At 43.3% G+C, this 26,426-nt stretch overlaps 1 protein-coding gene across 2 annotated transcripts; it reads left to right on the forward strand.

The window, feature by feature from the left end:
- The first annotated feature begins 3,291 nt into the window (after positions 1-3,291).
- Positions 3,292-22,499, forward strand: nanp (N-acetylneuraminic acid phosphatase). 2 transcript variants are annotated; one of them, XM_043687198.2, is made up of 2 exons: positions 3,292-3,545; positions 21,148-22,499. In XM_043687198.2, the coding sequence occupies exons 1-2, from the start codon at positions 3,423-3,425 to the stop codon at positions 21,796-21,798; spliced, it is 774 nt and encodes a 257-aa protein (XP_043543133.1). In that variant the 5' UTR covers positions 3,292-3,422; the 3' UTR covers positions 21,799-22,499. The 2 variants fall into 2 exon arrangements, 1 of the variants encoding a protein (XP_043543133.1); XR_015754563.1 differs by lacking the exon at positions 21,148-22,499 and adding an exon at positions 8,323-8,755 and having other exon boundaries at positions 3,426-3,545.
- The last annotated feature ends 3,927 nt before the right edge of the window (positions 22,500-26,426 follow it).

Genomic DNA, 26,426 nt, shown 5'->3' on the forward strand with positions numbered 1-26,426 from the left:
ACAAGTCCACACTGACCCTCCAAAGAGTAACCCGCCCAGACCTATTTCCCTAGCCTATTATTCTACATTTCCCCTGACTAATGCACCTAACCTACAAATCCCTGGACACAATGGGCAATTTAGCATGGCTAATTCACCTAAGCTGCACATCTTCAGACTGTGGGAAGAAACCCATGCAGACACAGGCAGAATGTGCAACTCCACACAGACAGTCACCCAAGGCTGGATCTAACTGAGGTTTCTGGCGCTGTGAAGGAGCAGTGCTAACCACTGAGCTACCATAGCTTTCTTTACACCAAGCACTCTCTTTCCTGTTCCAAATCTCGTTATTGTTTGAGATCCAGCCTATAACGGTGGTATCATCAGCGAACTTGTACATGAAGTTAGGATGCAATTTGACCACACAGGCATGATGTATGGGGAGTATACTTAGTGTTCCAGGAACAAAGAGTTCACCTTATCACAAGTGGTTAAGGACTCAGGGTCTGTTCTTGATGGGAGTTTAGAAGAATACTGGGGAGACCTGGATGGAGTGATGTTTCCACGAGTCAGAGAAACTAAGACCTAATGGCATAGCCTCAAAGTGAAGAGACGACCCTTTAGAACTTAGATAAAGAGGACCTTCTTCAGCTAGAGGGTGGTGAATCTGTGGAGCTCAGTGCCAGAGAAGGCTGTGGAGGCCAAGTCATTGGCTGTATTTAATCAAAGATTACAGGGAGAAGGCAAGAGAATGAAGCTGAGAAATGTAACAGCCATGATCCATGAGGCAGAGCAGACCTCAAAAGGCTGAAGGGCCAATCGACTCCAAGGCCTAATTCTGCTCCTTTATCTTATGGACTCCAGATCCACAGCAATGTTTTGATTTTTAACTGTTTTTTTTATTATTCTTAACAATATATGGCATTCAATTAGATCATGGCTGATCTGATAATCCTCAATTCCACTTCCATGCCTTTTCTCCACAATCCTTGATTCCCTCACTGATTTAAGATCTGACCACCTCTATCTTGAACATACGTGATGACTCAGCATCTAGTTCTCTCCAGTAAAGAATTCCACAGATTCATTACCCTCACAAGAATTTCCTTATCTCTACCTTAAATGTGTGGATTTAGTTAGCTCAGTTGGTTGGATAGCTGGTTTGTAATACCAACAGTGTCAGTTCAATTCCTGCACCAGCTGAGGTTATCATGAAGGACTCTCCTTTAATCTCTTCCCTCACTTGAGTTACAGTGGCCCTCATTGTCTTTTTCTAATGAGAAAGTGGGACAATGGCAACTTTACCTTAACTTCAAAAGGAACCTGTGGTCTGAGATTATGCTCTCTAGCCCTAGAATCTCCCAAGGGAGAAACAACCATTCAGCATCTACTTTGTCAAGTCCTGAAAGAATCTTGTATGGTTCACTCTTCATTCTTCTCTGTTCAAAACAGTACAAGCACAATCTTCTCAATCTCTCCTCACAAGACAGTCCGGCCATTCTAGTGAATGGATTGCCTCCAGTGCCAGTATATGTTTCCTTAGACAAGAGGTCCAAATTGGTTCATTGTATTCTGCTGTGGTCTGACCAGTGTCTTGAACAATTTTAGCGAAACCTCCCTACTTATATATTTAATTTTGTTTGAAAGAAAGGCCAACATTCAATTTATCCATTCACCATTATTCGTTGAGCTAAAATGCTAGCTCGACCTGACTGATGGTACAAATTCACTAGGATGCTACCTGCTGTTAGGAAGAAATGTGCTCCAATCCAAGATGGTACATTTTTAAACGCATTCACAGCATGTATTAAAAAATTTTCACTGCCTTGACTCCTAAAGAGGGGAAAAAAATTGGGTTTACATTATTGCTATTATGATTTTAAAAGAAAACAAGTTTTGCATTTGAGGTCTTTAAATGTAATAACATAGGGCTTTAGTCCCATTTTTTTTAAAAAAAAATCGATATTTGACTAGTGTTGGACCAGAAACCCCAGTTTTTGAAAATGCTGCCAAGAAATTTACAATTCAGATTTGTATGCAGCAGCTCTGAGAAATCTAAACTTGTCTAACTCGTCAGCTGCAATGAGAATTTCAACTTCTTGGGGAACTGTCATATTACATTCAATGTTAATATGCTTGATGAACTTTAAACTCTATAATGTGATAATTTTATGCTTACATTCACTAGTTTGGAAAGTATAAACTGCATCTTTTTGCCTGAATCACGGATCAAACTGGCAACACTGCTGTTTATACTCTATATCTCATAGCAGCAGAATGGCACATCTCCAGCCATTGATGATGAACAGAAAGTAATCATTCATTTCAAATCTTCCTCACTGACCTTCGCAAGGAACTGTTTCGTTTAATGTTGGTGGTGAATTCCCAAAAATAATTCCCCATCAGAGAAGTAATCAGCTTATCAAGGTGAACACACGCACCAACAAGTTCAAGAACAGAGTCTTCCCCGCTGTTATCAGACTGCTGAATGGACCTAACTTCAAGTAATGTTGATCTTGTTCATGTTTACCTTGCTTTGAGCAGCTCCTGTATGCCTCACTCTGTCCACAATAAATCGAATCAAAGAGGGGTTGAAGATGGAGATTATTTGGTAGAAACCGGGGTGGGGAGAATAGATGATTTACTCCAGCACAAAAGCCAATCGGTGTAAATGAATGGAAGCAGCTCTGCAAACTTGTCAACAACAGCCCAGGTCACACCCACTAAACCTGTACTGCATCTCAACTGGTTCCCAACAAATCATGTTAGACTCCAAACGTCAATCTGTTTCTCTCTACACAGACGCTGCCAGCTTCACTGCTTTTATCTGGATCCACAATGTATTATTCTCAGAAACTGTCCCAAACACACTATGAATTGTTCCCCATGTGAATTTGAGTTTCCCAATCTACAAGATGACTCATGTCACCCATGATTAATATAAAGCCTCTTTTTATTGTCATTTTATTGATTTATTCTGTCCTACAGTGTAGTTATTGCAAAGAGGCCTATAGACGACTTCTAGTAGTGTCTTGTTAAGTTTGTTAAGTCCTGAAGAAGGGTTATACCCGAAACATTGATTTCTCCACCTCCTGAAGCTGTCTGGCTTGCTGTGTTCTTCCAATCTCCTGGTTGTCTACTTTTATCTAACACTTCTACTTATCTATCTCAGCCAATTGGTATGAAATGCGCAGAGTTTTCTTAAACCGTAACGTGTCCTGTTCAAAGAAACAACCGACCCAACCTGCGCGTCAAATGACACCTCGAGACCAACTGCCGCGTGTGCGCGCGCTCCCGCGCGCTGCCCCATCTCCTGCCGAGGCCAACCGCCGCGTGAGACGTGTGCGCGCGCGTACTTCCTCCCTCCTTCGGGGCCAGCCGCGTGCGTGCATGCATGCACGCGCGTCCACCACGGTCAACTGAGGCGTCGGGAGAGCGTGTGCATGCGCACACCTATCGATGTGATGGCCGTTAGAGGAAGTGGGTCTGGTGTTGCCGCGCTTCTGTTCGACTTGGATAACACCCTAATCGATACTGCCGGGGCCGGGAGACACGCGGGACAGCAGGTATCCGGGTTCGGGGGTCGGCGTGGGATTCCTCATTCCCAATAAAAAACAATCCCATCCTCGGTGGTGCATCACCTGGACTTATTATTGAAACTGTACTTCCTGGATATCGGCCCCTTCCCCGTTCAGTCAGCAGAAACCTTGACTAAAATTTTCTTATGCCTCTCATGCACTTATCAGTAAAACTATAAGGCGGAGGAGCAGAAGTAGGCCATTTGGTCCATCGAGTCTGCACCACTATTGAATGAAATCATGGCTGATTTGATAATCCTCAACTCCACTTTCCCCATAACTTTTGATTCCCTACCGATTAAAAAATGTCTACCTCAGTCTTGAATGTACTTAAGGACCAAGCCTCCACAACCCTCTGCAGTCAAAAATTAAACAGTTAAACTCCCACAAAAAAATCCTCCCCATCTGTCTTAAATAGGCAAACCTTTGCTCTGAAATTATACCTTCTGTTCCTAGCCTCTTCCTCCGCTACATTGATGACTGCATTGGCGCCACCTCATGCTCCCGCGAGGAGGTTGAGCAATTCATCAACTTCACCAACACATTCCATCCTGACCTTAAATTTACCTGGACCATCTCTGACACCTCCCTCCCCTTCCTGGACCTCTCCATCTCCATTAGTGACGACCAACTTGACACTGATATTTTTTACAAACCCACCGACTCCCACAGCTACCTGGATTACACCTCTTCCCACCCTACCTCTTGCAAAAAATGCCATCCCGTATTCCCAATTCCTCCGCATCCGCCGTATCTGCTCCCAGGAGGACCAGTTCCACCACAGAACACACCAGATGGCCTCCTACTTTAGAGACTGCAATTTCCCTTCCCACGTGGTTAAAGATTCCCTCCAACGCATCTCGTCCACATCCTGCACCTCCACCTCCCCTCCCCCACCCACCCCTCCAACCGTAACAAGGACAGAACGCCCCTGGTGCTCACCTTCCACCCTACCAACCTTCGCATAAACCAAATCATCCGCCGACATTTCCGCCACCTCCAAAAAGACCCCACCACCAGGGATATATTTCCCTCCCCACCCCTCTCTGCCTTCCGCAAAGACCGTTCCCTCCGTGACTACCTGGTCAGGTCCACACCCCCCTACAACCCACCCTCCCATCCTGGCACCTTCCCCTACCACTGCAGGAACTGCAAAACCTGTTCCCACACCTCCTCCCTCACCTCCATCCAAGGCCCTAAAGGAGCCTTCCACATCCATCAAAGTTTTACCTGCACGTCCACTAATATCATTTATTATATCCGTTGCTCCTGATGCGATCTCCTGAACATTGGGGAGACTGGACGCCTCCTAGCAGAGCGCTTTAGGGAACATCTCCGGGACACCCACACCATCAACCACACCGCCCTGTGGCCCAATATTTCAACTCCCCCTCCCACTCTGCCGAGGACATGGAGGTCCTGGACTGCCTCCACCGCTGCTCCCTCACCACCAGACGCCTGGAGGAAGAACGCCTCATCTTCTGCCTTGGAACACTTCAACCCCAGGGCATCAATGTGGACTTCATCAGTTTCCTCATTTCCCCTTCTCCCACCTCACCCTAGTTCCAAACTTCCAGCTCAGCACTGTCCCCATGACTTGTCCTACCTGCCTATCTTCTTTTCCACCTATCCACTCCACCCTCCTCCCTGACCTATCACCTTCATCCCCTCCCCCACTCACCTATTGTACTCTATGCTACTTTCTCCCCACCCCCACCCTCCTCTAGCTTATGTCTCCACGCTTCAGGCTCTCTGCCTTTATTCCTGATGAAGGGCTTTTGCCCGAAACGTCGATTTTACTGCTCCTTGGATGCTGCCTAAACTGCTGTGCTCTTCCGGCACCACTAATCCAGAATCTGGTTTCCAGCATCTGCAGTCATTGTTTTTACCACAAGACTTATTCTGTCATGTCCCCAAATAATGTTGTCAGATTCAATAAGGTAACCTTTCATTCTTTTAAACTCCAATGAGTACAGACTCAACCCCTCCTCACAAGACAGTTCCTCCATGCCTGGCACCAACCTAGTGAACCTTCTCTAAATTCCTCCAATGCCAATATCGCTTTCTGCAGATAAGGGGACCAGATCTATTCATAGTATTCTTGGTGTGGTCAAACTTGTGCATTACATAATGTTAGCATCACTTCCTTATTTATAATTCAGACCTTGGAGTGCAGGTTCATATTTCCTTGAAAGTGGAGTCTCAGGTAAAAAAGACAGTGAAGAGGGCATTTACAATGCTTTCCTTTATTGGTCAAAGCATTGATTATAGGAGTTGGGAGGTCATGCTGCAACTGTACAGGACATTGATTAGGCTACTTTTGGAATATTGTGTGCAATTCTGGTTTTCCTCCTATAGGAAGAATGTTGTGAAACTTGTAAATCTTTTCTGAATCCTTTCAAGGATGTTGCCAGGGTTGGAGAATTTGAGCTACAGGGAGAGGCTGAATAAGCTGGGACTGTTTTCCCTGGAGCGTTGGGGGTTGAGGGGTGAGCTTGTAGAGGTTTATAAAATCATGAGCATGGATAAGGTAAATAGACAAGGTCTTTTCCCTGAGCTGGGGGGAGTCCAGAACTAGAGAACATCCATTTAGGGTGAGAGGGGAATGATTTAAAAGGGACCAATGGGGCATTTTTTACGCAAAGGGTGGTGCATACATGGATTGAGCTGCCATTGTTAGTGGTGGAGGCTGGTAAAATTGCAACATTAAAAAGGCATTTGGATGAGTACATGAATAGGAAGGGTTAAGAGGGATATGGGCCAAGTGATGGCAAATGGGACTAGATTAATTTAGGATATCAGGTTGTCATGGACAAGTTGGACCAAAGGGTCGGTTTCTGTGCTGTACATCTTGATGACTTTATTCCCTTTGAAATAAAGGCCAAATATTTGCTTTCTCTATTACCTGTTTAACATGCATGCCAGCTTTTTGTGATTTATGCACAAGGTGGCAGGTGGGACTTGATTGGGTTGGGATATCTGGTCGGCATGGACAGGTTGGACTGAAGAGTCTGTTTCCGTGCTGTACATCTCTTATGCTGTAGAGTTTTCCAGTCTTTTTCCATTTTAACAATATTCAGCTTAATTCTTCTTGCCAAAGTGCATAATGTCACATTTTCCCATGTAATATTCTATCTACCAAGTTTTTGCCTACTTCCCTTGTCTATATCCCCCTGTATAACTCTCTTAACCTATCTATATCCCTCTGATTTGGAGATCCCGATTTGGACTGGGGTGTACACAGTTAATTATCACACAATACCAGGTTATAGTCCAACAGGTTTAATTGGAAGCACACTAGCTTTCAAAGCGTTGCTCTCTCATCAGGTGGTAGTGGAGGGCTCAATCCTAACACACAGAATTTATAGCAAAAATTTACAATGTGATGTAACTGAAATTATACATTGAAAAATTGATTGTCTGTTAAGCCTTTCATCTGTTACAATACCATGATAGTTTCAATTCTTTCACGTGTAAATCACAAAACCTTTTTTTAAAAAGTTGCATTCTCAAGTTAGCTGTTAACAATGGTGATAGCTAGACAATATGTTGAAGGTATTAGCCCCCTGTGTTCTCTGTCTCTGCCATGATGTTTAGATTGATTCCAATCTAAAAAGTGAGATAACGGAGTTTTGCACGAATGCATGCAGTTTTTCAGCAAAGTACAATGTAACCCTGCAAGTACATTGATTTACACATGAAAGAAGTGAAACTATCATGGTATTCTAACAGATGAAAGGCTCAACAGACAATCAATTTTTCAATGTATAATTTCAGTTACATCACACTGTAAATTTTTGCTATAAATTCTGTGTTAGGATTGAGCCCTCCATTACCACCTGATGAAGGAGCAACGCTCCGAAAGCTAGTGTGCTTCCAATTAAACCTGTTGGATTATAACTGGTGTTGTGTGATTTTTAACTATATCCCTCTGTTTATTCTTATCCTCACCACTTGCCCTCCCACATATTTGTGTCAAAGAGTGTAGCTCTGGAAAAGCATAGCTAGTCAGTCAGAATCTGAGGAGTAGAAAATGTGTTGCTGGAAAAGCGCAGCAGGTCAGGCAGCATCCAGGGAACAGGAGAATCGATGTTTCGGGCATAAGCCCTGCTTCAGGAGATTCTCCTGTTCCCTGGATGCTGCCTGACCTGCTGCGCTTTTCCAGCAACACATTTTCAGCTCTGATCTCCAGCATCTGCAGACCTCACTTTCTCCTCAAAGAATCCGAGGAGTAGGAGAGTTGACGTTTCGAACATAAGCTCTTCACCACACATTCCTGATGAAGAGCTTATGCTCAAAACATCTCCTGCTCAGTGCTGCCTGACCTACTGCGCTTTTCTAGCGCCACACATTTTGACTCTTATTTCCAGGATCCGCAATCCTCATTTTCTCCTCTCACATATGTGTCATCTGCAAACTCAGCAATAGTGCATGCAGTTCCCTCATTCAAGATATTGATACATATTCTCAATGATTATGGCCCAATACCGATCACAAGTTACAGGGTGCCTGTTATCCCAAATCTGCCTTTTATTAGTTAACCAATCCTCAATCCAAGCTACTTTGCACAACACTATGAGCTGTTACCTTATTAAGTGGCCTTTAGTATACTACTTTATTGAACACCTTTTGGAAATCTAAATAGATTCCATCTACTGATAGCCTCTTATCTATCCTACTCATTATCACCTCTAAGAATTCTAATAAAACTTCTCCTTCATGAAGCCATGCTGACTCTGATTATGTTATGATTACTTACTTACAGTGTGGAAACAGGCCCTTCAGCCCAACAAGTCCACACAGACCCGCCGAAGCGCAACCCACCCATACTCCACATTTACCCTTTACCTAACACTATGGAGAATTTAGCATGGCCAATTCACCTGACCTGCACATCTTTGGACTGTGGGAGGAAACAGGAGCACCCGGAGGAAACCCACGCAGACACAGGGAGAACGTGCAAACTCCACACAGTCAGTCGCCTGAGGCGGGAATTGAACCTGGGTCTCTGGCGCTGTGAGGCAGCAGTGCTAACCACTGTGCCACCGTGCCGCCCACTAATGTATTTCTAAATACTGTGCAGTTACATCCTTTTATAATAGACACAGCATTTAGCTTAACATCTGTAATTGGGAAACTGACCTGTAATTTCCTGTTCTTGTCTCTGTCTCATTTTGAATAAAGGTGTTGTGTTGGCAGTTTTCTAATCCTTTTCCAAAGTCTACAGGTTCTTAGAAAATTGCTACCAGTGCTTTCACTCTATCTGTAATTGCTAACTTTAAAATTCTAAGGACGCAACCCATCAGGTCCAAAGGCCTTATCAGTCTTTAATCCCATTAGTTTCTCTCGTACCTTTTGCTCTAGTGATAGAGATTGTTTGTTTTTATTTCCTCCCCCACCCTTTTGCCCCATCAATATTTTATATTTTTAGAAGATACCTTATAACATTCAATCATAAAGACTGATGCAAAGTATTTATTCAGCTCCCCTGCCATTTCTTGTTTCCCCATTATTATTTTCCCATTCGCATTTTCTATGGTGCCTATGTTCACTTTGGGCACTTTCAACCTTTTTATTTTTAAAGAAGCTGTTGCTGTCTTTTTTACATTGGTTGCTAGTTTTCTCTCAAAGCATATGTTTCCCCTTGTTATTATATGTTGGCTATTTCTTTAAAATCCAACAAAGCTTTCCCAAACCTCTGTTAGTGTTAATTGTTGCCACACTATTTCCCCATCCCCAAATTGGAAACCATGCCTAACTTTGGTTAACTGAAACCAAAAGAGAAAATGCTGGAAAATCTCAGCAGGTCTGGCAGCATCTGTAAGGAGAGAAAAAAGCTGATGTTTTGAGTCTAACTGACCCTTTGTCAAAGTTGGTTGGTTTCTCTCCTTCCTAGAAAGTTTTCTTCCTTATTGGAAAATATCTTTCTTGTGAAGCATCAAATACTTTCTTAAATGTCTGCCATTATTCAACTATCTTTTCTGTTAGACTCCTTTCCCATTCCACTCCAGCCACACTGTCCTCATTTCTTTGTATCCTTATTTAGGTTGAGCACAGTTGTTTCCGACTCAAGTTTTTTCCTTTTAAACTGAATGCTAAATTCTGTCATGTTATGGTCACTGTTACTCAGAGATATTTTACTTTGTTTTAATTTATTAAACCAGCCTCATCACACACCCAAACCAGCCTGATCCTTGGTTGGATCCACAGTGCATTGTTCTCAGAAACTGCCCCAAACACACTATGAATTCTTCCTCATGGCTGCCTCTGTGAATTTGAGTTTCCCAATCTATAAGATGACTCATGTCATCCATGATTAATATAAAGCCTCTTTTTATTGTCATTGTTTCCTGATTTATTCTGTCCTACAGTATAGTTATTGCTAAGGGGCCTATAGACTACTTCTAGTAGTGTCTTGTTAAGTTTGTTCTTGAACTCCTTCCACATGTATTTTGCACCTTCCTATCCAAGACCTTTCCTCCCACTATTTTGCAGAACATCTACATTCTGTCCACAAAAATGACCCTGAGTTTCATGCTGCATGCCACTTCAACATACCACAGTGGTCACGAGTCACCATCTCTGACTTGGGCTTTCTGCAGTGCTCCATCAAATCTTGGCACAAGCTAGAAGAACAGCATCATGTTTTCTGCGTGGGGGTCCTGCAGACTTTGGGATTCAATATCGATAATTTTAGGTAACCTATGTCCTTACCCCAACTCCTTCATACCAGGCCTTGTCATCATATGGACTGCTACCACAACTATCCCATTGTTAGCTACTAACAGTCCCAATTTGCAGCTATTGAATTCCTCAGGCTGACCATTACTCATTCTTTTGTCTGTCCAACTGATGTTCTGTCTCTTTCTTTGGGCTTCATTCCTACTCAACTTCTCCCAAATTCCACACTCCATCTTTAGGATATATACCAAACTCTATTCAACTACAGTCAGTTTTGAAGAAGGGTCACTGGACCCAAAACATTAATTCAGCTTTGTCTCCACAAATGCTGCCAGACCTGCTGAGATTTCCTAGTAATTTCTGTTTTTGTTTCTTATTTCTAGCATCTGCGGTTCTCTGAATTTTTAAAAAATATCTTCCCCTTCCTCCACTTAACTCCCCACAGCACACCACTACTGCACTCGAGATATTTTGTAAACAAGAATAGAAATGATGTCCCTCTGGAGCAGGTGGGACTGAGAGAGAGGGACACTACTACTGTGTCACAGGAGTCCCATAACTCCAGCACTCCATTATAAGATGTATTAAGTTGGCTACTTATATATACTCCTAAGGCAAAAGGACTCTCTGAGTCACTTAATAAAGATCCAATTTCAGTTGGTTTTTAATTAAAATACTCCTCCAATGGAACCTTAGGGGTTAAAAAAAAATCTGTGCTTAGGAAAAAAAACTGCTAAGTACTGAATTTAAAGTGTAGCTTTCAGGCTTATACCAACCATACCAATTATGTTTAAAAAAAATTTAACAAGCACTGCAGATGCTGTAAATCCAACAAAAATAGAAATTGCTGCAAAAACTCAGCAGGTCTGGCAGCATCTGTGGAGAGAAATCAGTTAACATTTTGGGTTGAGTGTCTTGATTTGAAACATTTATTCTGATTTCTCCCTAGAGATGCTGCTAGATTGGCTGAGATTTTCCAGCAATTTGTAAATTAGGTTTATGCAAAATAAATTTGTAGACTTAGAAAACAATGCATGCACTCGTGCCTCAGTCAAACTGTGTTTCTTAGCCGAATTTATAGAACATTACAGCGCAGTACAGGCCCTTCAGCCCTTGATTTTGCGCCGACCCGTGGAATCAAATCTGAAGCCACCCTATCCTACACTATTCCACTTTCATCCATATGTCTATCTAATGACCATTTAAATGCCCTTAAAGTTGGCGAGTCTACTACTGATGCAGGCAGTGTGTTCTATTCCCCTACTGCTCTGAGTAAAGAATTTATATTCTCTTAACACAAAGGCCGAACTGAGTCACTTAAGGATCCCATTTCAGCTGCTCTTTTACTGGAACTTTCTGAGAGGGTAAAAGTATCAAGCTTTCCTGAAGGTACTTCTAGTTTTCTAATCAACCAATACAACTCTGGAGCAGTTGAGACCTGAACCTGGGTCTCTTGGACAAGAGGTAGGGACATTGCCACTGCACCACAAGAGCCCACTACCAAAACTGCTTCTCCACAATACTTTTTATTTGTTCATGGATTGTGGGTATCACTAGCTAAGCCAGCACATGCCTAGCCCTGAATGCCCTGGAGAAGTATTGATGAGTTGCCTTTTGGAACCATTGCAGTTCATAAGAGTGTAGGTGTACTCGGTGTTTTAGGGAATTCCATGAATTTGAAGTGACAGTGAAGGAAGTGTTTAAGTTGCAAGTCAGGGTATGTGACTTGCAAGAGGTAGCAGGTTTGGAAGATGTTTTTGAAGGATTGTAGTTAAATTCCAAAAGAGCATCTTATACATGGTACACACTGCTGCTATTGTAAATTGGTGGAAGAGAGAGTGAATGTTGAAGAGGTGGATGGAGTGCCAATTAACTAGATTGGTTTGTCCTGGATGGGGTCGACCTTCTTGTCTGTTCTACCAGCCCAACTGCTTGTTCTGTGGAGTCTGTGGACCATGTATATAATTGGGTGTGGATGCTTGCACCCCCTTTTTGATTTCCTGAATCCATCTGGACAAGTGGAGAATACTCCATCTCCCTCTTAAGTGTGTCTTATGGACATGGTTTAGGGAGGCAGGAACAACATTCCCTCCAAGCTGTGCAGCTGTTGGAGAATTGAGAAAGAACATAGCACAGGATGTGAGTTACTCGCCACAGAATTCTTAGCTCTTACAGGAGGACTCTTGTAGCCACAGTACATCCAGAATGCTCCCTGTGATAGCAAGATTAACATTCTCAGCATTTTGAGTAAAGTCATTTCTGTTGTTGTAAAGTCATTCCCTATTTCTTGCTGACATAGTTCTGTTGACAGCCCTCAATTTTGCTTCAGCACATAACTGAAAATACTTCTTCATTACAAAGGTAAAATACTTTGGATGCTGGAAATAATGAAATTGAAAACAGATTCCTGTAAATACTCAATCTACAGTGGCAAACAGTAGTGACTACCAGACAATGTGTCATCAATGTTCCCATTCACAACAAGGACATCTTTTATCATGTTTAGCAGATACATAGAATAGTTCCACAGGATATTTGTGTCCATTTGGGAAAGTAGACAGGGACTAGGCTCAATGTCTCATCTTGAGAGGCAGCACCTCTGACAATGCAGCATTCCCTGTGTACTGGACTGACAATTTTGGCAAGTCACGGAGTGGAACTTGAGCCCTAAACTTTCTGACTCAGAGCATGAGCTAAGCTATGGCTGTCACTGACAATGTAGTAGGAAACCATATAAGAAACAAGTGTACCTAAAGTTGAGGTGCCATCATGGTGATAAACATGGTGCCAACATGCATGTTAAATAGCAGATGTAATTGTAAGCAGGTAAGCGATACCAAAATTGACTGATCAGTTAAAAACTCTATAGTCCTGCCACATCCTAGTAATAGTAGTGATATCACAGCCCATTGACTGTTCTGATTCAAGAAGGTAGCTGACCACCATGTTTTTGAGGCCAATCAGGGATGAATATTAAGTATGCTTTGCCAGCAGCTCTCACATGAACAAATTTTAAAACTAGCCTCTGCATTATAATTGCACTATTGATTTGGATGAGTGTGGTTTATCCATTGGGCCATGGGTGACTGCCAATAATTTTTGTTACTCTGTATTCCAGTCATCTCGTAGGATTAGGAGTGGACAATTGAAGCCCTCATAATTCAGTGAGACCATTGTTGATTTGGTTTATCTATTGGGCCATTGGTCAACACCAATAATTTTTATGTTGGTGTTGGGTCTACTGCTTTTTGTCATTTATATAAATGATTTGGATGTGAACATAGGAAGTATAGTTAGTAAGTTTGCAGATGACATCAAAATTGGAGATGTCGTGCACAGCATAGAAGGTTACCTCAGATTACAACAGGATCTTGATCAGATGGGCTAATGGACTGAGGAGTGGCAGATGGAGTTTAATTTAGATAAATGTGAGCTGCTGCATTTTGGAAGAGCAGGACTTATACACTTAATGGTAAGGTCCCTGGAGTGTTACTGAACAAAGAGACCTTCGAGTCAGAGCACTGAGTAGAGGAGTTGGGAGGTCATGTTGCGGCTGTATAGGACATTGGTTAGGCCGAGTTTGGAATATTGCGTGCAATTCTGGTCTCCTTTCTCTCGGAAAGATGTTGTGAAACTTGAAAGGGTTCAGAAAAGATTTACAAGGATATTGCCAGAGTTGGAGGATTTGAGCTATAGGGAGGGGCTGAATAAGCTGGGGCTGTTTTCGCTGGAGCATCGGAGGCTGGAGGGTGACTGTGTAGAAGTTTATAAAATCATGAAGGGCATGAATAGGATAAACAGAAAAGGTCTTTCCCCTGCAGTGGGGGAGTCCAGAACTAGAGGGCATTGGTTTAGGATGAGAAGGGAAAGATATAAAAGGGACCTAAGGGGCAACGTTTGCACACACAGGGTGGTGTGTGTGTGGAATGAGCTACCAGAGGAAGTGATGGAGGCTGGTATAATTACAGCATTTAAAAGGCATCTAGATGGGTACATGAATAGGAAGGGGTTAGAGGGACATGGATCAAATGCTGGCAAATGGGACTAGATTAGGTTAGGATATATGGGCGGCATGGGCGAGTTGGACTGAAGGGTCTGTGTCTGTACTGTGTATCCCTATGACTCTGACACTCTGTATTCCACTAATCTCATAGGATTGGGAGTAGACATTTGAGGCCTACTGATAATTCAGTGAGACCATTGTGATCTGGGAAATAACACATCCTTGCTCCATATCCCTAGAGACTGTGAGATAACAACAATCGATATCAGTCTTAGATTTCAAATTTGTAAATGATTCCCATTGGTGTTGGGGAAGAAAGTTATAAGCTTCCACTATCTTTTGCACGAGAGGCACTTGCTAATTTCATTGCCAAAATATCGGGTTCTAACTTTTAGATTATTCCCTGTTCTAGTCTCTGCAACACGCAGGAATAGTTTCTCATCGGATCACAGAATGGTTACAGAGCAGAAGGAACTGCTATTTGACTCGTGTCTGTATTAGGCCTTTTTATCTACCCTTTCTGTTCACAATATATCTTGAAAACTTCAGTCACATCATCCATTAATCTTCAAAGTACAACCCTCACTTTCTGTCATCTCCTCAAATTTTAATCCAGTGAGATTAATTGATTCTGGTAAATCTATGTTGAACCCACTTGGAGATCAACCCACTCAAGTGTGTTGCCCAGATCTGCTCACAATAGCAATCTAATAATCACTTTTACCTCCCCTTGTATTCTATTCCTCTGGATATTAAAAAAATCACTAGTCTTATAGTAACCTTTCATTATTTTCTGTAATTAAAGCAGAAGGCTTTTGAAGTGCCACACAGAGGCTGTTAAGAAAGATAAAAACCCATAGAGCAAGGTACTGGTATGAATAAAGGATTGATTGACTGGTAGAAGGCAGAGTGGGGAGGGAATGGTCTCTCCAGAATGCCGATAGGAGGGGAATATTTCCCTGGTGGTGGACGACAATGCGATGTATCCAGAGGTTGGTAGGGTGGAAGGTGAGAACCAGGGAGATTCTGTCCTCTGTGCAATTAGAGGAGTAGGGCTGTCCTTGGTGCGATTGGAGGGTGGGGCTCAAGGGTGGAGATGCAGGAAGTGGAGGAGATGCACTGGAGGGCATCGTCGACCACATAGCAGGGGAAATTGTGGTCTTTGAAGAAGGAGGCCAATTCTGATATTCTGTGATGGAATTGGTCCTTCTGGGAGCAGATGTACACATCCATCTGTCATGATGAAGGCCTCCAAGCCCTCCGTTTCTTCCTCTCCCTTCCACTGACACACTCATTCGATTGGCTGAAGTGGTCCTCACCCTCAACAATTTCTCCTTCAAATCCTCCCACTTCCTCCAGATTAAAGGGCTTGCCATGGGCACCCGCATGGGTCCCAGCTATGCCTGTCTCTTCGTCGGGTACATGGAACAGTCCATCTTCTGCAACTACACTGGCACCATTCCTCACCTTTTCCTCCACTACATCGATGACTGTATCAGCATCACCTCTTGCTCCCACGAGCAGGTTGGACAGTTCATCAACTTTACGAACATCTTCCACCCCAACCTTAATTTCACCTGGACTATCTCGGTCACCTCCCTTCCTTCCTGGACCTCTCCATTTCCATTTTCAGTGACATCTACTACAAACCCACCGACTCCCACAGCTACCTGGACTACATCTCCCACCCTGCCTCTTGACAAAATGGTTTTCCCTTATACCCAATTCCTCTGTGCCGCATCTGCTCCCAGGGGGACCAAATCCACCATAGAACATTCCAAATGACCTCTTTCAAAAACTGCAGTTTCCCCTCCCATGTGGTCGACTATGCCCTCCAGCACAACTCCCCCACTTCCTGCACCTCTGCCATTGAACTCCACTGTTCCAGTCGCAACAAGGACAGAATCACCCTGCTCCTCACCTGCCACCCCATGAGCCTCCAGACACATCACATCATCTTCTGCCACCTACAAATAGTTCCTACCACCAGGGATATGTTTCCCTCCCTATTTATACGCAGTTGTAATCATATACACTTTACTATTAAAGCCCACTGCTGAATTCAGCCTGAAGTTATGGACTGCACTGTCTTGTATGGTTTGAGTAGACCTAGCAGGAGTTTGTGGTCCTTTATTACTACAAACGTTCATCCAAAAGGTACTGATGGAACATCCTGACTCCAAGTGTGTCCTTAAATATTATTGTCGAGCACGAGTGATTGTCCTGAGCAATGGTCACCACCAGATACTGGCTGAACTTTACCGGAGTCATCCAGAGGTTTCCAAAATGAAGATCTTGGAGAGAAGTTATGGCTGGTGGCCAGGATTGAATACAGACATAATTGCATTGTGGGGCAGTGTCTCAGGTATCAATAAGGACCATGTCGATTATGCAGATCCTTACGTGGGCTCAATGTACTTTGTCATTGTGCATGTGCAGCTACTTTGGGTGTCCACAGAGTTCATCCATCAAACATAGGATGACGATAGAAAAACTGCATTCATCTTTTGTAATACACTAATTCCCGAAAGTGTTTCTCTCAGATAATGAGCCAACATTTACCAGTAGGGAATTTGAGTATTTTTTAAAGTCAAATGGCATTTAATATACAAGGTCACCTCCATAACATGTATCATCCAATGATCTGGCAGAAAGAGCAGTCCAAACTTTAACGGCAAGGTTAAATTAAGAGGCATGATTGGTGTGCAGTCAGGTTCAGTGATATGTAAAGTTCAGATCGGTGCAATGATCCTGAACAAGCACATGTGCAATGTTAAACCTTTAAATTCTCAAACAGGGTGGGAGCAAAACTTACCCACCTCCTCCAAACAGTCAGAAAGGCTGCTGGAACGTTGTCAAGTGACTTCGGAATCTGAGGTGGACCTGGTGGACGCCACTATCTTGATGCTTTTGGCACCTGAAGAAGAGTTAGTTTTTTCTAAAATGCACAGGGCGCAAGAGGCAAGCTATTGTGCATTACATGTCACCCAAATCAGAGGCAGAGTTGGAAGAACCGGACACAGTGCTAAAATGCCCTATAAGGAACTACACAAAAAAAAAATCAGCCTAGGTCCTCTGAATCCGAGGAGAAGGGATGAAGTGATTGTAATGAGGTCAGCCAGGTGAACCTGGCTAAGGCTGTTAATCTGGCTCTCGGGAAAGAACAGGAGAGTCGGACATAGTGCTCACTCAGAAAGCTGGATCAATGTCAAGGACTCTCCACTTGTCAGGGGGCTGGCTGGGCCAGAGTCAGTGTGTTACTGTTTGTTTCTGGGGGAAACCTGATTCCTGAACTAGCTGGTTTACAGGGCCAGGTTTGTTAACAGGTTTTGTTTGAGGACTGAGTTTTAAACTGCCTGATCCACACAATCAATTTGTTTCAGGTATAAGTCAAGCCTCATTAGGGAACTGTTGTTTCACTGGTTGGTTGTAGCCTGTGTGTTGCTGTTTTCTCTTTCACATTGAGAAAAGGATGGTGTTGATTTTGTGGCAGGGCTTAGCCCTTGCACTCTGGGTTTCTTTGTTTTTTGTGCCCATCTTCACTATTTTTTGAATTTTTTTGGATTGCGCCCTTGTGAGAAAATACATCTTACCAGATGAGCTGTTCCTGTGGTAGGCCTGCCCCTAGGACTAGGCCTCTGCAAAGACTGAACATGTGTGTGTGCTGGGAGGTGAGCACTTGCTGCATCCTGGAGTTTGGGAGTGGACCAAACCCCTGAGAGTTGACTGCACCTTTGCAATGTACTGTGTTCCTGTGAGTGGGCCTGGTTCACTATGGATGGGCTATGGAGACTGAACACGTGTGTCGTGGGGTGTGCATTTGCTGCCTTCAGGAGTGGACTCTGCCCTCAGTTGTGGACTCTGTTTTTAGCAATGGAGTCTGCAGTTTGGAGTGGACTCCATTTCTGATAATGTACTTTCCATACTGGAATGGACTCTACATTTTGAAGAAAACTTTTGATGATAATGGATTCTGTGTACCAGAAAGGACTCTGTTGGTAATTGACTGTCTTGTTGCTTGTTGGGGTTGTCACCTACATTGTCTTTGTCCTTGGGTGTGGCAGGCCTCGCTGTGAGCTGGGAGGCTCGTAAGTCGTCCTAAAAGCTATCACCCTGAGAGACGGAGATTGGCTAGGCCATCCCGTGAACCTGAAGATTGATAGGCTGTCCCGAAACTGGTGGGTGGGTAGGCCACCCCAATGCTGATGGCCCCGAGAGCCAGGAGGTGGGTAGGCCATTCTGAGCGCTGTTGTCCCAAGAAGAGGTCATCGGGATGGGCTGTCCTAGAGAGAGCCAGAAGGTGCATAGAGGCAGGCTGCGATCCATAAGGCTTGTGGGCTGCCCTGTGCGCTGTTGTCCCAGGGAAACGGACGGGCTGCCCAAGAGGTGGCCGGAAGGTGTGTCAGGGCAGTCCGCATCAGGGTGGGTGAGAGTCCAATGGCACATAGGAGCAGACTGAGAGCTGGAAGGCGGGTAGCTGTCCTCAGCACTGTCACCCCGGGCGGGTACCGGGGCGGGCTGTCCTAGAGGTTGCCGGAAGGTGCTAAGGGTGGTTAGGGAAGCCAGAAGGTGGGTAGGCTGTCCTGATGGCTGTCGTCCTGGGGGGTGTTGGGAAAGCAGGACGGGCTGTCCTAGAGGTGGCCAGAAGGTGTGAAGGAGCAGGCCGAGATTCAGAAGGCTTATGGGCTGTCCTGTGCACCTTCATCCTAAGGAAGGGGGAAGAGGTGGCCAGAAGGCATGTCAGGGTAGTCCACAGGCCAGATGGTATGTAGGGGAAGACCAAGAGCCAGAAGGCAGGTTTGCGGTCCTCGCTGCTGTCGTCCCGGGAAGGTAGTGAGGGCCGGCTGTCCTCGAGGTGGCCGGAAGGGCGGTTAGGGAAGCCGGAAGGTGGGGAGGCTGTCCTGATTGCTGTCACCCTAGGACAGTGTGGGAAACAGGAAGGGTTGCCCTAGAGGTGACCAGAAGGTGTGTCAGGGCAGACTGACAGTCAGAAGGGGCGGGCTACCTTTGAGTGGCTGGAAGGTGGGAGGGACGGGTGGCTTGCTGGGTTGCCAGGCATGTGTGTGTTATATGCACTGTTTTATTGTTTGGTTTATCGGACTGTCTGTATGTGATTAGGTTTACTGTTATATTCTTGACGATGTTAAGGTGGGATTCGAGGTCTGTCCTTGTTTCCCTGTGAATTGATTGTATGGTAGGGTTTGGCTTTGAAGCTACCTTCCCCTGTAAATTGCTGATTCTTGTATACGGTTGTTAATGTTAACATTGTTTGTAACTTGTATTGTTTAATAAAATTTTTTAAAAAGGAGAATCAGACAAACTGCTGGCTCTGAGGGAGCTGGATTAGTGTCAAGAACTTTCCACATGTAAATAAAGAGTGATGGGATACCAGCTTCTGTGGAATTATTCCAGACTTTATCAAATATGCTGCAAATCCATAAAATTAAACATTCCCTTGACTACCAGATAATTCACTTCTTCAAAAAATTCAATTTAGTTTGCTTTCAATCGTCTTTTATTTTTATTTTTCTTCTTGGTCATTGATTTCTTTGGTTCTGGGATGAATCATGGAGGGTCTGGAAAAAGTCCATTATTTGGTCTGTTGGTAACCCTAAATTCTGGTGCCTCTGAATCAGGCAGCATGCTGCCCTGATATTTACAATGTGCAAAAATGTACTGTCTTCTGCATGCATTTGCTAAAACCACATGCAATTAATGGCAAGCAAACAATATAACAGGGTGCAAAGCTACTGCATTCCCAGCATGTGAGAAGCTGTTCTAACGGCAGGGATCATTCTTGGAATGCACTCCATTGTTAAACAGACTTTCAGCGACTTTTTTCAATGAGTTAAATGTCTTTATGTAAGAAATGGGATTGCATTAAATACAAGTGAAGAGGGCTTAAAACACTGCATACATCCACTACAGCTAACTCAATTTTCCAACAATTGTTTCTCTTTCTTTCTGCTTTTCCCTGACAGGTTGATGCTATATAATTACAAAGCTGAAAAATATTTGTTTTTGAAGAGTTTCCATCTCGAGTCATTTTGTGTTCAGCAATCTGCTCTGAAAACTCTGCTCATATTTTGGCAGTTATTTGTTCTCTTTCTTTTGACTGGCAAGACTGCTCTTATTTTGATAGCCGTGGGACCTTCTATCATAGCAGCTGAAACAATCCACAATAGACTTTAAAAAGGTCAATTCACCCTATCTCCAAATGTTAACAGATCCTTTAAAGAACTCCAGGGCCCAGATCTAAATCTTCACCAAAGAAAATTTGCTTTCCTCATTTCCCTGGGGTCAGGGAGTCCAGAACTAGAGGGCATAGGTTTAGGATGAGAGGGGAAAGATATAAGAGACCTAAGGGGCAACCTTTTCATGGAGGGTGGTACATGTATGAAATGAGCTGCCAGAGAATGTGGTGGAGGCTGGTACAATTGCAACATTTAAGAGGCATTTGGATGGGTATATGAATAGGAAGGGTTTGGAGGGATATTTTCAGGTGCTGGCAGGTGGGACAAGATTGGGTTGGGAAATCTGGTCGACATGAACGGGTTGGACCGAAGGGTCTGTTTCCATGCAGTACATCTCTATGACGTACCATTCCTGTGTAACAGGTTTCATTGAAATCTGTCTTTTAATTGTTGAGCTATATTGTTTACAGGTAAACTGTCAAAGAAGTTGTATATTACAGCCACTCACTTTTTGTGGTGGAGGTGAACATAATGTACTTCCCTATATCCTTTAAGGATCGTGATTCATGCAAATAATTTGTAGATTTGTTTTTGCAAATGTTGTAGTTTTTGTTTAATAGGAGAAATTTAAAGAAACTATTCCATATGATTTAGATTGCTAAAATACTGTTTACTGTATTTATACTGTTATTTTCCCTCTCACAAAACACAGGTCAAGGATCTATTAATAACACAACATGGTTATGAAGAGTCTGCTGCTCATCTTGTTATTGAGAAGTTTTATATGAAGTTGGAGAATGGGCATCCTGATTCCTCTATGCAGAGAGATATTGATAAAGAGCGCACATTACTTTTTGAATTAGCTATACAAGAAACAAATGGGACGAAACCAGACGAGGGTTTGGCTGCTGAATGTTATTTTCTGTGGAAAAATACAAGACTCAAACATATCCACATTCCTGCTGAGGTGAAGGCCATGTTGAGGAAGCTACGTCAGTCCTACAAGTTGCTTTTACTAACCAATGGGAGTTCCTCGGTACAAAGGGAGAAGATTAAAGTCTGCCAATGTGAGAAGTACTTTGACATAATAGTTGTAGGTGGGGAACAGCAGGAGCAGAAACCAGCTAGTTCTATATTTCAAGAATGTTTCAGGCTCTTGGAAGTGAAGCCTGATGCATGTGTGATGATTGGTGATGATCTAAAGACTGATATTCAAGGTGGGGTGAATGCTGGTGTGAGCGCAACTATCTGGATAAACAACAATAATCTAAAACCTGACGCACACAATGCAGTGCCTGACTATACTGTTAAAACAGTATTAGAAGTTAAGGATATATTGGAATACATTAACCATAAAGTTTAACTAGGAACAATATACTCCATCTATATACCTTCCCTTTTTAAAATTGAAGTTTAATGATTATGCAAATTTATTTTACTTTATATTTTAAAAGTTCATGTTTTCTAGTATTTAGGATTTTAAGCTGCAGAATTGTGATGTCTGAAGTATCTTCTCACCTGAGTAAAGGTGAGACCCCAGATTCTAGCTGATGTCAAGCAGACTCCAAGGTTACACATTGTCCACCTTCCTATAACCATGTTGCCAATGTTACCTTTCAGCTCATCCTTCACTGAGAACAGGATTAAAATAACTGATGGTATCTATGATTGAATCATCTACCAATGATCATCAATATCCTTATCAAATGATGAATAGAAATTAAAGTGATTTTTTTTCCTTTAAAAATACCCTCAAATTGAGAATAAATTATTTCACAATTATTTCAAATGTATTCATGTTTCCTAATAATGAACTGTTAAGTGTTCATATAACTTATGTTTTATGAAAGAGACCAAAGATATTATATTGTAGGGAGGGGAATCGGAGTTTGGACATAGGACTGAAGCCTGTTGAGATGTATGGCAACTCACCTACCAGTTGGCGTTCCAGTGTGAGACCTGTATTGTTTCTTTACAGGAAGGCTGGTCAAACCATGAGGAGAAAGTGAGGTCTGCAGATGCTGGAGATCAGAGCTGGAAATGTATTGCTGGAAAAGCGCAGCAGGTCAGGCAGCATCCAGGGAACAGGAGAATCGACGTTTCGGGCAACCCTGATTCCTGAAGAAGGGCTTGTGCCCGAAATGTCGATTCTCCTGTTCCCTGGATGCTGCCTGACCTGCTGGTCAAACCATGAGCCAGTCAGGCCATAAACAGAATTAGTACTTTGGGTGCATTGGGCCTCACCATCTGACAGCTTCTGGCCTCTTCAGAACAACAGACTCTGGAGTTCCAACATTGACCGGTGATGCAGGCCACAGAGGGCTCTTGTGACGCAATGGTAGAGTCCCTACCACTGACTCAGGAGGCCTGCGTTCAGGTTCCAGCTGCTCCAGGAATGTATAATATATCTGAATTGGTTGATTTATAAAATATCCAGAAACATTGAGAAGGCTTTCAGAGTGAGGGCTGGATGCAGAAAAAGGGCAGCAAGATGAAGTGGAGGGTAGGGGGTAACTCACCACAGACAAGTCTATGTCAAGTGCTTTGATTGGACACTAAGCAGTTTTGATGAAGGCACCAACCCCACCCTTCCCACCCCCCCCACATCCTCTTCCTTCTTACACCTTCCCCCAATTGTTACCTAAGTGTTTTTCACCATGATTGAAGGGAAAAAAGTCTTGAACATGTGTCAAAGGCTGGAGCCTATTACTAGGCAGAGACCATGTATCTCAATAAATGCTAAACCAAGCATTAGGCACAAGTACTTAATTATGACTACACACATTTTACTTTCGTTGTCACTTTTGAAGTTGGTATGTGTTCCACTTTTATAGTTCCCCCAAATTCATTCCATTGCTCAAATTAATGGCTCGAGATGTGGCAAACCAAATAGCATAGGGTGTCTCCAGTGTTCTTGGAAGGACAGCACCAAGCTAAGAAAAACATGTTTTCCCCAACAGAAAAATTCTCTATTGCTGCTCACTTACTGCATTTTAAAAACTGTTTTAGGAACAGTCAAATGATTAAAGCACTGAGTTCAAAGTTCATTAGGGTCTCTTTCTGTAAATTCAAATTCTGTTCACTGTGCTTTACAGGGGTCTTGTTACAGTGTTAATCTAGGTGGATTCTGTTGGACAATTAATGATGGACTTATTTTGGGAAATTCATCCTATCATCACTGATGGTCAGTCCAGTACATCAGTGCAAAAGACTGAGGTGTTTGCAACCATCTTCAGCCACAAGGCCAAGTAGATATTCATTGTAGCCTCTTTTTTTTTAGGGGGCGTTGCATCACAGGAATGGCTGAATACATTGTATAATGCAAAGACAATAAATCTTAGCAGCATTCTAGAAATATTATAGAAGACTTATGCTTCAGAATTTGCCACACTCCTAGCCAGCTCTTCCAGCACAACTTCAACACTGTAGGGGAGGAAGTGGAACAGCAGTATTGTCGCTAGACTAATAATGCTGTAGAGAGTTAGATAGAATTCTAGCATGGTAGGTGGTGAAATTTCAATCTATGAAAATCTGGAATTAAAATCTAGCCTAATGGCTACCAGTGATTATTGTTGTAAAAAACCATCTGGTTTACTAATATTCTTTAGGAAAGCAAATCTTTCATTCTTACTTGGTCTGGCCTACATGTGACTCCAGACCCATAGCAATGTGGTGACTCTTAACTGCTCTCTAAAAGGGCGCTAGCAGGCAAGTCAGTTCAAGTGGCATGTAGGGATGGATAGTAGCAACCCTACATCCCATTAATCAAATAAACCAAATCTACCCAAAAATTGACCAGGTATGTCATGTCCACAAAAAAAAACAAGACAAATCCACCAAGCCAATTACTGCCCTATTAGTATGCTCTTGGTCATCAGCGAAGTGCAATCTAGCAGCATTTGACTCAGTAATACCCTGCTAAATGAGATTAGTTTGACTTCTGCTAAGGCTAGTCCAGCTCCTGACCTTGTTACAGCATTAGTCCAAACATGGTCAAATGAACTGAACTGTAGAGTTGAGGCGAGAGTAATTGCCCTTGCTGTCATGCAGCATTTAGTTGGGTATGGCACTGAGCCCTAGCAAAATAAGAATGAATAGAAATCAGGGAAAATCTCTCTACTGATTGACTTCAAACCACCAGGTATGAATCTAATCATCGAACTCATAAGATACTGGAGCAATCAGAATCCAAATACAGCAACCTAGACAACATCCAGGCTTGGTCTTATAAGTGGCAAGTGACACAAGAGTTGCAGATTGACAGGCAATGACCAAAAATTAAAATGGACCAGACATCTGAAAGGTGCGACTCCAAGAGCACAAACAGAGGCTGGAGGTTCTGAACTAAGTAATTCCTATCTCGCAAAGCAGGTTTATCATTTGCAGAGCACAAGTCAGGGGCATGATCAAATAGATTAGATTTGATTCTCTACAGTGTGGAAACAAGCCCTTCGGCCCAACAAGTCCACACCGCCCCTCCAAAGAGAAACCCACCCAAACCCATTCCCCTACCCTATATTTGCCTCTGACTAACGCACCTAACACTGTGGGCAATTTAGCAAGGCCAGTTCACCTGACCTGCACATCTTTGGATTGAGGGAGGAAACCCACACAGACACAGGGAGAATGTGCAAACTCCACACAGACAAGCGGGAATCGAACCCAGGACCCTAGTGCTATACTTTGAAAATACTTGCCTGGATGAGTGCAGCTCCAACACCACCTGAGGTTTGATGCCATTTAGAACAAAGCAGCCAATCAATTAAAACTTTTATCTACCACTTTGAACTTGCACTCCCTCCACCACCACTACAGTATTGGCAATGATCACAATCTACGAGGTGCACTGTACAAACTCATTAAGACTGCCTCAATACCACCTTCCAAATTCTCCCATCCAGAAGTGCAGCAGACGCATGGGAGCACTAAGTTCTTCTCTAGGCTCCACACCATACTGACTTGGAACTATACCTTCCATTCTTTCAACGTTGCAGAGTTAAAGATTACTAGATTACTTAGTGTGGAAACAGGCCCTTTCGCCCAACAAGTCCACACCGACCCGCCGAAGCGCACCCACCAGACCCATTCCCCTACATTTACCCCTGCACCTAACACTATGGGCAATTTAGCATGGCCAATTCACCTAACCTGCACATTTTTGGACTGTGGGAGGAAACCGGAGCACCCGAAGGAAACCCACGCAGACACGGAGAGAATGTGCAAACTCCACACTGACAGTGTCCAGGGAACACTTCCCAGCAGCACTGTGGATGTATCAACACCCCATAGACTGCAAGAGTTCAAGGTGGCAGCTCACCACCACCTCCTGAATGCCAACTATGGATGGACCACAAAAGCCACTCTCGCTAATGATACCAACAGCCCTTGAATGAATTAAAACTGGACTATGTTCTCTGGAGTTTAAAAGAATCAGGCATCCTCATTGAAGCGTAAAAGGTCAGAAATCACACGACACTAGATTATAGTCCAACTGGTTTATTTGAAATCATGTAGGTGAAAGCATAATAATAATTTTGCAGGCTGAATGGGCCAATTCCTGGGCTACACTCCTCGGATTCCCAGTTAAACAATGCCTCAGTTTTAAAATTCCCATGCTTGTTTTCAAATCCTTCTATGCCTTGACCCTCCATTTCTCTATAATGTCCTCCAGACCTACGACTGAGACAATAGCACTCCTCCAAGTCTGGCCTCTTGAGCATTGCCATATTTAACTGCTGTACCATTGCCGGCCATGCCTTCTGTTGTACGAGGGCATAAGAGTCTAAAAGAGTTCATTCTGAGTAGTACATTAAGCACTACCCAATATCATATCACATGGAGTGGAGCAAAAAAAAAAACACCTTTGGGCTTCAAAAGGATAAAGGCCTAACACTGATGTCTCCCTCAGTCCCATACCATGTTCATTCATACCAATGTAAATTGTACCTAATTGCTATCAGACAGTGTTTAAAATCCACTTCTTGTTTTCCT

Source organism: Chiloscyllium plagiosum, unplaced genomic scaffold, assembly GCF_037043375.1.
Source record: "Chiloscyllium plagiosum isolate Xiang-an unplaced genomic scaffold, Cpla_swu_hap1 HiC_scaffold_3, whole genome shotgun sequence".
Taxonomy (NCBI): domain Eukaryota; kingdom Metazoa; phylum Chordata; class Chondrichthyes; order Orectolobiformes; family Hemiscylliidae; genus Chiloscyllium; species Chiloscyllium plagiosum.